At 41.1% G+C, this 11611-nt stretch overlaps 1 protein-coding gene across 1 annotated transcript in view; it reads left to right on the top strand.

The window, feature by feature from the left end:
• LOC118406315 (dynein heavy chain 1, axonemal-like) overlaps positions 1 to 11611 on the top strand; it is a 77410-nt gene that overhangs the window by 38827 nt on the left and 26972 nt on the right. Inside the window, 15 exon segments of the mRNA XM_035806241.1 lie at positions 506 to 712; positions 1429 to 1461; positions 1463 to 1507; positions 1509 to 1538; positions 2076 to 2294; positions 3385 to 3567; positions 4764 to 4909; positions 6092 to 6244; positions 6654 to 6810; positions 7969 to 8152; positions 8616 to 8752; positions 9284 to 9451; positions 9987 to 10126; positions 10599 to 10749; positions 11300 to 11508. Of these exon segments, the coding sequence (XP_035662134.1) occupies positions 506 to 712; positions 1429 to 1461; positions 1463 to 1507; positions 1509 to 1538; positions 2076 to 2294; positions 3385 to 3567; positions 4764 to 4909; positions 6092 to 6244; positions 6654 to 6810; positions 7969 to 8152; positions 8616 to 8752; positions 9284 to 9451; positions 9987 to 10126; positions 10599 to 10749; positions 11300 to 11508 (2162 nt within the window).

The following is an 11611-nucleotide window of genomic DNA, read 5'->3' on the forward strand; positions in this document are numbered from 1 at the left end:
ATAAAGATTGCACGTGCATAGTCTGTCCTTGGTGCTGAAAAGGGCCTTCATCATTATACAGTAGAAGTTTATAATGTTTGAGGTTTGAAAGTTAATAAAAACCTTTACATTGCATTGCTAGATTTGATCAATGTTGCTATGGAGAGCAAATAAAGATTGCACGTGCATTGTCTGTCCTTGGTGCTGAAAAGGGCCTTCATCGTTGTACAGTTAGAAGTTTGTTTCATATATTGCCTCCTAAGTGTATATTCTGTATAACTGTCATGGGCTCCCCAATTATAAGAAATCAGCCTAACTTAGCAGTAGAAACAACCCATCTGTATTCAAGATTGATAAACGATACTGTCAGATGTACAAGGGTATGCAACCTTGGCTATATATGACTTTTTTACAAGTACAGCTAACATCAATATCTTTGGCCACATCCCAAAAGAAATATTGCTGTTACTGCACAATGCCATGAAATGGTGACATTAAGCATTGATCTTTCTGGCGACCTCTTTAGGTGCAAGATCTTGCAGTGGCGTCCCCTGCCACAGTGTCGCGCTGTGGTATGGTGTACCTGGAGCCCCAGAGCCTGGGCATCATGCCGTTTGTGGAGTGTTGGCTGAAGAAGCTGCCTGCCTGCATTGTCCCTCACATGGAGAAGCTACAGAGTCTGTTCAACAACTTCCTGGAGGACGCGCTCAAGTTCAAGAACGAAAACATGAAGGTAGGGAATGTTTTCCCTTCCAAGAATAATGTCATCATGTTGTTAGAATATAGGATATGGGAGAATTCTTTCACACACAAGTGTGTACTTCCTTTGGTTAGTTTCAGTGTCCCTCAGGTTGCCATCAAGTTAGATAATGAAAACATGAAGGAAAAGGAATTTTTGTTTGTTTGTTTCTCATAAATAGTAAAACATCTTTAAGCACAACAACCAAACTTTAAGCTTTGCACTCATTTTCACCCTACTCAATTGAGGAAACATGTGTTAAGTCAGTCTTTTCCAAGGGCATAACACTAAGGTAAGGCCTGCTAGGGTTCCAATTGGTTGATAACTGGGAGACCCTGGTTTGATTCCTGGGTTCGGGACATCTCGGATGGGGCTGCACCATCTTTTCGAAGGGACCTAAAATGGGGTCCAATGTGCAAGCAGGTGTCTTGAGCTTGTTAAAGGGAAAACTGAAACAGCAAGGAAACTTGATGGCCTATAATGTGCCACTAGGCACTGCAAGGGTTACAACAAAGACTAAAAAAATCAAAACCAAATGGCTGGCAGATTCTCTTAAAGGTGATGCGTTGTATACAAATGTGGATCACTTCACTAAAGAATATTCGTCATTTCTCTCAGGAATACGTGCCATGTTAGGGCACCCATGTTGAATCTTATTTCTGCTATGAAGTGTCACCAATAGAATAGTGAAGAATGTTTGTTATTTCCAGGAATACGTGCCAGCAGTGGATGGAAACTTGGCCCTTCAGCCGAAGAAGACTGCGGGACTGTTTCTTCCCACCCTTTCTTCCCAAAGGAGGGGGAACCACCCGTCCCTGAGGTAAGGGTCCACTATGGAATGGGGTAACTTGTAATAGACGAAGACTTGCTGCAACATTAAGTAATCGAAAAAGAGTTCAGGGGCTCGAAATACCCACCTGCATATGCAGGTTAGTGCAGGTAGAATTAAAGCTTTGCATCTATTCCACCTGATGTCTATCTACACCTAACCTACACATGTTTCATGATGAGGACACTAGCTTCATTGATTGTTACCACCTAGTATAAAGTATTAAATAAATAATGGCAATGGATTCTGCACAGATTTTAATAATATGATCAATACATTCTAACTTCTGAGAGGTGCAGGTAAGATCTATCTATTTCTTAGATTTGAATATAAAAATTCTGGACCTTTTCTATGCGCAGGAAAAACTGATGAGAATTGAGGAGTTGATCGAGCCGTGGTTCATGTTCTCCCTGGTGTGGTCCATTGGAGGAACGTGCACCAACTGAATGATAATTAATCAAATAAGCCCTAAATTAATAATAATGATCATTTAACCCTAAGTCTAAATTCTGGACTTTTTCCATGCAGGAAAAACTGATGAGAATTGAGGAGTTGATCGAGCCGTGGTTCGTGTTTTCCCTGATCTGGTCCGTTGGCGGAACGTGCACCAACGAGGGGCGCGTACGCTTCAGCCAATGGGTGCGGGAGCGAATGGTGAAGGAGAACATCGTCCTGCAGTTCCCCAGCGAGAACCTCGTGTACGACTACCGCTTGGACGATGCTGGGGTCAGCAAGAAACCCTCAAAGGTACTGTGAATCTATTAAATCTTTGTCTAGTGCTAAAAAATTCATCTTTCTTTAAAAAAATATGTATTTTGATCATACTATAATTATTTCTAATGACTTGCCTTTCTCTGCTGTTTCCACAGTCTGTATCTGAGTCTGGTATAAAGACTGTAAAGGTGAATGAATACGTAATGTGGTTCATGTTGGTTCAAAGTGTTCAACCCAACATGCATTCTGTTCTTCTTCTGAAGAGAGAGTTTTTCTATTACTATCTTTGGGTTTATATTATAGCTTTATAACCAGTTCCATCAGTTATAACCAGCTCCAGAGTTATAACTAGTTTCACCTGGTCTAGTTATAGCCATTTCTGGAGTTATAACCAGTTCCTTACGTTATAAACTGTTCTACCAGTTATAACCAGTTCCAGAGTTATAACCAGTTTCTTTTGTTAAAACCAGTTCCACCAGTTATAGCCAGTTCTGCCAGTTATAGCCAGTTCTGCCAGTTATAACCAGGTCCAAAGTTATAATCAGTTCCACCAGTTATAACCAGTTTCTTTTGTTATAACCAGTTCCACCAGTTATAGCCAGTTCTGCCAGTTATAATCAGTTGCAAAGTTATAACCAGTTCCACCAGTTATAATCAGTTGCAAAGTTATAACCAGTTCCACCAGTTATAGCCAGTTCTGCCAGTTATAGCCAGTTTCTTTTGTTATAACCAGTTCCTCCAGTTATAGCCAGGTCTGCCAGTTATAACCAGGTCCAAAGTTATAAACAGTCCCACCAGTTATAGCCAGTTCTGCCAGTTATAGCCAGTTCTGCCAGTTATAGCCAGTTTCTTTTGTTATAACCAGTTCCTCCAGTTATAGCCAGTTCTGCCAGTTATAGCCAGTTCTGCCAGTTATAACCAGGTCCAAAGTTACAATGTATATTAAAACAGTTATGGATTTATATCCAGTTTTGCCAGTTATAACTCGTGACAATTCCAACAGTTATGACCAGTTCCAGAGTTATAAGCAGAACGTTCCACCTAAATCGCCTGCTATTCTGTGCAGTGTTCTCGTATCATTTTGAAATAGATTGAAATGCTTTCTTTTGTTTGGATGCTGCAGGATGACATGGTGGAGGAGGAAGAGGGAGGAGCAGCAAAGCCGATCCGCTGGACGAGCTGGATGGACGGGCTCCCCGAGGTCAACATCTCGCTGGAAACCCGATACTCCGACATCATCGTCCCCACCATGGACACTATCCGTGGTGCCGCCATTACTGAGCTCCTCCTGACCAATAACAAAAAGGTATACTAATTTTGAAAGTGTCTTTTACTCAGTTGTGCCCCTCTGCACTCTGTATAGATAAGTGCTCAGCATTAACCATTTTTAATAAAGTTATAATAAAAGACTGAATACTACTACTTGTTACCATTGTTTAACAATGAAAGGCAGCTCACTTACACATGTGACAAGACCCAAAGCTAGTTTAGGGTTGCAGGTTATAATAGTAGATATGGGACAGAATCTCTTCTCCTATTATCAGAAACCTTGTCATTGACTTAACTGACCTAATAGGAGAAGCGGGGGTTTTGAAGTCTATTTGAAATATTCAAATGGTTTCTACATAATGCTTATAAGTTGTCTTATTTCACAAAATGCTAAAAATGTAAAATGCTTTTAAAAAACTTTCAAAAGACTTTCTGTGCAGGCAAAAGTTATTAGATGTTCACTTCAGCACCAAGGACAACCCAACATGTCTCACCTACCTACCTAGTCCCTACACCTTCAGGTCATTGGGACAATGTAGATATGAAGATAGAGAGCTGTCTCCTGGCTAGTCTTTGTCTTGCTGTAGTTAGTCTTTAGTGACTTATGGACGTTCCACTGTGGAATATTGTCCTGCCAGGGTTTCCTCTGTCACCACCCAACATTGCCCTCCTTCCAGCATGCCCTGTAGAGTCATCTTAGCCAGGTTGCTGTACTGTGTCACATGGCTAAACAATATGTTTCATACATAACAAGATTTGAAATAAATTTCCTAGGACCATGTTTTTTCTAATGAAATAAGACAAGCTTATTGACATGACAAAAAGTACAATGACTTTTGTATCCTCAAATATAAACTACCCAAAAAAAGTGAATACACAATATATCTTACTCTACAAACTAAACAATATTGAATAATAACCTCCATACAATCAGCTATGGGGCTAGACATGAGTGTCACTTAATATCTTTTCTAATCACAAAACAATCTTTTATGTATTTAGTTAGTACCTATCTTAGCATTATAAGGGCTGTTGGATCTTAAGGATATACTTTTACTAGTCAAATCTACTTGTGGTATCGAGTATCCTGAAACAATGATTTTTGCCTCTGAACCATGATATTTCCTCCTTAACCCTCAGCAAACTGAAGCAGCCATTTGGTTCACAATTCTTTATTGGTTATGGTATTAGGGAGAAGGTTAACCCTGATCTTTCCTTTGTTCCACCCCACAGGTGCTGTGTGTGGGACCCACGGGGACAGGTAAGACCCTGACTATCCAGGACAAGTTGTCCCGCGGGATGCCGCCCGAGTTCCTGTCTGACTTCATCGCCTTCTCTGCACGGACCAGCGCTAACCAGACACAGGATCTCATTGACAGGTAAGGACACATTTCAACAGTCATCATCATCACGATCTGTTTGTCTCTGATGACTGGTTAATTGCCTTAAGCTGTAAGCTGCCAGTTTTGTGTAGTAAGTGTTTGAGGAGAGCCACACCAGGAGCAAATTAAAGATCCCATACTTATCGAAAAGAGTAAGGATCCTTCTTGGTGTGAGTGTCGTATTGAGGTCACCTGAGTGGCGCTGAATGGCATCTGCTCCAGACACTTACTACAGTCGTATTGAGGTTACCTGTCTGTGAGTGGTGCGGAATGGCAGCTTGCTCCAGACCCTTGAAGTTTAGCCCAGGTTGTAAGCTCCTCACAATTCAGCCCCTGGCTGCAAAGAAGGAGTAGTTGGCCCACCCAATAACAATAACGATTAGTACAATCAGTATCAGACCAGACTATAAGCTTCCATTCACAAAGGAAAGCAAGTGCAGTTGTTGCTCTCACGTGATTGGGGTCTGGTTATCCTAAAAATGGGATGTCTGGCTTTACATCCCAGCAAAGACAGATTTTCCCTAAGGCCACACCAATTTCTTGGTTCATGGATTTTTTCATAAAAAATATGGAGCGAGAGGGCGAAATAAAAATAAAAATGAAAATTGTAAAATGGTTGGGGTGAAGGTAATGGCTAATCCAAAACATAAAGAAAAAAAGTTTTCAGTTTGAAAAAAGTACAAAAACACCATTTTTGTACAGTAACAGCACCTGTACCCACACTTTAAGGAGCTTATAATATAAAGGCCAATTTGCTACACCAGAAAGTTGGTGAATGGTTTCATTAATGGTGAAAATTTGCTGAGTGGTAATTTTTATTTTTATTTTTTTTCCCAAAAAATAGGAGCGAGCGAATCCGTGAACCAAGAAATTAAATCGGTGTGGCCTAACAGAAGATAGGCACTCATTTCTGCAAGAATTAAATGAGGAAATAGGCGTTAAATGCCTTTCCCATGGCAGGGTTTGAAATATGCATACTTAACTTGCATGCACATAATTTTCGAGATTTGCATGTAAAATTATTCTGAACTTGCAATCTTGCATGTTGAAAATACCTGGCCTATTGGAAAAATACTGAGGAATTAGACCCCCTACCCTTAGACAAAAAGTTAATACAAAAAATGTATGAAGCTCTGGTATTAACATGAATTATGGTTAAATCTTTTTTTCTTCTTTCAGCAAACTGGACAAACGGAGGAAGGGTGTGTTTGGGCCCCCACTGGGGAAGACTTTCATCATCTTCATTGATGACATGAACATGCCGGCGCTGGAGGTGTACGGAGCACAGCCGCCGATCGAACTCATCAGGCAGTACATGGACCATGGAGGATGGTATGTGGGGAGGGCTTCTAAATCATTGTATAAAGATTCAGCACAATGGCAAATCCAGTCATTTGTTTTGGTAATTGTGTACAAAAGGAAAGTCCCCATGCTATACAGCTCAAAGGATAAAGCATATAACAAGTCAAGTCAAAACCTTTTGTTTTGACTGTTAGGTCATGTCAATGTACCTTTGACATACTATTAGGTACAATATGATTGTAGGATTGTTGATTAATAGATAGATTCTGATTGAACTCTTTCACTTTTCTTTGAAAGGAATCCTATTCAATGTCCAGTATTATCACTTTTATTCAAAGTCATCAAATGTCATAATTCTAGATGAATATGCTGGGAGACCTCTGAGTACATTCAGGTACATGTAAGTTCACTTGTAACAAATTCACTGTATACTTCCCAGGTATGACCGCAAGATGATCGGTGCCTTCCACAACCTGGTGGACATCACCTTCATCTCTGCGATTGGTCCTCCCGGTGGCGGGCGGAACCCCATCACGCCGCGTCTTCTGCGTCACTTCAACTACCTCAGCTTCACAGAGATGGAGGACTTCAGCAAGGTCTGTATCCAGAATTGTGTTCAAGGGTTTTTCTGAGAAAATTGTAAAGGGGGAACTGCAAGAGTTTTGGAGAATTTTGAGTAAAAAATGCATGTGAAGCATTTGAAGCCTTTCTGTGGGGAAAATTACTGTGGGATCATCCTCCTACGCAGGGACATCCAATGCCAAAACCGCCTGTCTGGATATACCCTGCTTTCTCAAACGTCACCCTTAGTTCCTGACTGCACTGCTTGTAAATATTAATGAGCTTACTAATTAAGTCACTAATATTGCATATATGCAGGATACCTCTCTGATTGGCTGACAGCTGATTAATGGTGACGCCCACAGGAGTGATGGTTCAGAAAGCAGTGTACTTCCAGACAGGCTGTTTTGCCATTGTCCCTGTGTAGGAGGATATGTGGGACAGGTCCCAGTTGAAGACTGGTGCCATGTTACCTAGTAGTATTCCTGTGCAATCAGAATTTTTTGCTTGTCAGAGGATTTGCTCCCCAGGGTAAGGAGGCATGGGGGTGTAGCGCCCTTGTTTCCCTCTTGAAAAATACTGATATGTTTGATAAGACTTCCAAGCAATAATTTTCCCTTTGCCTTCTACAGCAGCGTATCTTTAATCTCCAAGCAGATCCTATGGTAGCATAAGACAGTATCAAAAGCTGCCAGAGGAGTGAAGCCGGCTTAGAAGTGTGTTTTGCTACCGGGGATCTGCCCCCAGTCGGCTAGAACAAAGGCTATTAACATCCAATTGTTTCCCATTCAAACTGTACTTGCAGTGTAGGTGCTAATTGCCCTCCTTCCTGTTTGGTGTCAACTTCCAACCGAGACATGTGCTGGTCACTGACTTTGTCCCAGTGTAATTCGCTCGTAAAATAATTAGCACATGGCAACAGGGTGGGGCAGCAACACCATTGTTGAATAGAAATGCTCCTCCCTGTTTCAATGGAGGCAGATCCCCGGTAGCAAAATACACTCCTAAGCCGGCTTCACTCCTCTGGCAGCTTTGATACTGTCTTATGCTACCGTAGGATCTGCTTGGAGATTAGCGTATCTTTGCTACCATCCTGATAGAATTATGTTTCCTCCCTCAATATATGCCTAAACAGAATATGGAGAATTCATTAATGACCCCTAAGCAATAATTTTTTCCTTTGCTATCTACAGCGGCGTATCTTTGCCACCATCCTGGGAGCGTGGATGCAGGGGGTCCCCGTGGAGAAGGACATTAACGGGAAACTTGTGGACGCCACGATCGAGATGTACAACACCATCACCACACAGCTGCTGCCCACCCCCGCCAAGAGTCACTACACCTTCAACCTGAGAGACTTGTCCAAGGTCTTCCAGGGTAGGCTATTAGTCTTCCAAGCATAAGGAAGTTACGAAATGATTGAAAAAGCCTTAAAGTTTGGGGAAAAAATAACAAACTGCTGGTCTGAAGAAAATTTGCATTATTCATTATTTACATTTCCACACACTCCCCCATCCTTCAATCTATTCCAATTTTGAATGACTCACGGTATTGATAGATAACAAAATTGTGTTCTCTGGCCTTTTCAAGCAACAAACCAGAATACCAATTGTGCATTCAGTTGATCCATACAAAATTTATCTCTGAAATGTTAGTCTTCTTCAGCTCTAGAATTTCTTACAAAATGTTCGTAATGATAATGGATATTATAAACACATAATGCACAAACCTCTGTATTGTAAGTTGACCTCTGAAACACACATTGCTATCATTATGGTTATCTGCAATCCCTCAGTGCTCTGCTAGGTGGTGTAATTATCCTTTGCTCCCCATGCCCCAGGTATCCTGATGGTGGAGCCAGGTAAGGTGGAGAATCTGGAGGCTCTCCTGCGTCTCTGGTACCACGAGGGCTGCCGCGTGTTCAAGGATCGTCTGGTGGACGACACTGACCGTGGATGGTTCGACAACCTGTCTAAGGTTTGCTAAAAACTCTAGTATATACACATAGAATATTATCTTTTCAATCATTCTTATCTAAAACTGTGAACATAACTGACTAATGATTTTTACATTGATTACTTTCATAATAATGCTATCTATCTGCTGATACCAGACTTCTAGGCCGAGAAATTTAGAATTTCTGAAGATTCCAAGTTGCATCTGTTGTTACATGTATCAGAACGCTAAACTGCTAATGATTATTAACATAGAGTCAAGATTTTGAATACAATAGGCAGAAAAAAGAATACTGGTACATTTGTACACATACCAATAGTGCATGATATTATGTGTATCATGCCATTGTAATACATGTAAATGTACATGTCAATCTTATTATTCTGTCACCACAGGAAAAGATGGCGAAGCTTTGTGTCTTGTTTTAAGAGGCATTTCCCCAGCTGCCAGTGTTAAATACTGGTTCATAATATGTATTACCAGTTAGTGCATGATATTACAATGTATTTGTATCATGCCATTGTCAGAAATGTCATTGTTCCCTCCCCACAGGAAAAGATGGTGAAGCTCGGCGTGCCATTTGAAGAGGCAGTTCCCCAGCTGCCGGTGCTGTTTGGTGACTTCATGCAGCCCAACTCCGACAACAAACTGTACAACTACATCAGCGACATCCCCAAAATGGTACAGATCATGGTGGACTATCTGGATGACTACAACCAGGTACAGGATATAGGGGTGCAACAAAATATGGCAATGCTCCTGGGGTGTTGCCAAAAAATATCCAGTTTTACAGTCTTTGCTTCTACTGTGCATACTTTTTGATTATGGATGACATCCTCTGGGCACCTCAAAACTGATGTAAGCATATGAAAAAAAATGGGCAAAACAGTGGTCTGTAAGGTTTAACAAATGACTGAACTTGTTACAAAATGTCCAATAGTGGACCAGTAAGAATGAATTCTCATATAGATTCTTCATTCTCAATCTCATTGGAAGACTTTGCTTATCTGTATCCATTTTTTTGCATCATATTTTTTCATTATTTATCGTCATCAGAATTTTGCAGCTTGTTAGGTGATTTCCAGTATCCATGCAAACTTCTTTTTTTGGTAACAGTGGAAAATTGATGCACAGATGTCATCCATATACAATGTAATCAAGTCAGTGTGCCCTTTAGAAAAAATTGCAGCAAGCTAGTCGATCTGAATATCGTTCTGTAACTTGTACATGTGGTAACCAATTGTTTGTTCCCCAGATCAACACAGCTCGGATGCGGCTGGTGTTGTTTATGGACGCTGTGCAGCACGTCTGTCGGATCAGCCGCATCATTCGCCAGCCACTCGGCAATGCCCTTCTGCTTGGCGTGGGAGGGAGCGGACGCCAAAGTCTCACCAGGTGGGATAGATTGACTGTTGTTTGCTTTATCTTGCACCTTTTGGTGCAATCATCAAACTTCACAATTATTAATTCTTTAACTATTGTGGTGGTTTTAGCCTGGTTAAATCTCGCTCATAGCAGCCCGCCAAACATCCGCCGGCCCCCGTGGGGAGGGGCCAGTTACAGCCCTGGACAGCGGAGTTTGTGTTACACAGACTAGGAAACTAAACTAAAATGTCTTTGCTTCGCATTCAATTTGTGGTTGAAACTATACTGTAGTACAGCTGTAAGATGTTAGAAAGTTTTAACGCATATCTATGGTGTCCCAGTGGAGAGGTCATCGAAAGAAAGAAAAACACTGCAAGAAATTTATTACAAATGCAAAGCTCATGATTTTCTAAAAGGTTTTAGTTCTCATTTTGTTTCTGTACTCTTTCTGAATTAAGAAAAAATATCAGTAAGCAATTTTTTTTTCTATTTCCTGTTTTAGGCTGGCAACCCACATGGCTGAGTATGATGCATTCCAAATTGAGCTGTCAAAGAACTACGGAACTACGGAGTGGAGAGAGGATCTGAAGTCTATCATGCTGAAGGCAGGCCTGGAGAGCAAGCCTATGGTTTTCATCTTCCCAGACACACAGGTAAGCCTGGAGAGCGAGGCTATGGTTTTCATCTTTCCAGACACACAGGTAAAGCGGGTCTGCCGTACGTGTCTGCCGCACGGGTCTGCCGTATGGGTCTGCCGTATGTGTTTGCTGTACGGATGTATAAAATGAAATACAAATCATGCAAAATAGGAGTGCGTTGCATAATTAATTAGAATATTTGATTAAAGCAGTTTTTTTAAATTATGTATCTCTTGTCCTTGACATGATATGGTCTTGACAATCATTTGGGTGGCAGGTAGCTTTTGATGTCAAGATAAGGGGGTGGCAAGTTTGAGCCCCCTACCATTCAATTTTGAAACTGCAGGGACATTTTTGTCAAAACATTCCAAACAGGATAACTGAAGAAAGATTAAAAGAATTTAATGTGCATAGAATCGACTTAAGTGTTTCATTGAGGTATGAAGTTGCTCTAGTAATTCTCTAACTCTAGAACTCTAATAATTGTTATTTTTCAATAATTTTTTTTTCTAAATCAAGTCTTGGTGAGAAATTCATGACACTTAAATTATTATTTTCTCTTCAGATCAAGAGCGAAGCCTTCCTGGAGGACATCAACAATATCCTGAACTCGGGAGACGTGCCCAACATCTACGCTCAGGACGAGCTGGACAACATCTACACCTCCATGAAACCTATCGTACAGGACGCTGGGATCGCGCCAACCAAAACCAACCTGTACCAGGCCTACACCAAGAGGGTCCGGAGTAACACCCACATGGTGCTCTGTATGAGGTACATGTTGCAATTGTTACTTTAACCATATAATGCCTGCACTGACTATCACTTCAAGTTGGTAATTCATGGTACATGAACTTAACACAGAATCTGATGTGAA

The sequence above is a fragment of the Branchiostoma floridae genome, chromosome 19 (assembly GCF_000003815.2).
Source record: "Branchiostoma floridae strain S238N-H82 chromosome 19, Bfl_VNyyK, whole genome shotgun sequence".
In the NCBI taxonomy this organism is placed as follows: Eukaryota; Metazoa; Chordata; class Leptocardii; order Amphioxiformes; family Branchiostomatidae; genus Branchiostoma; species Branchiostoma floridae.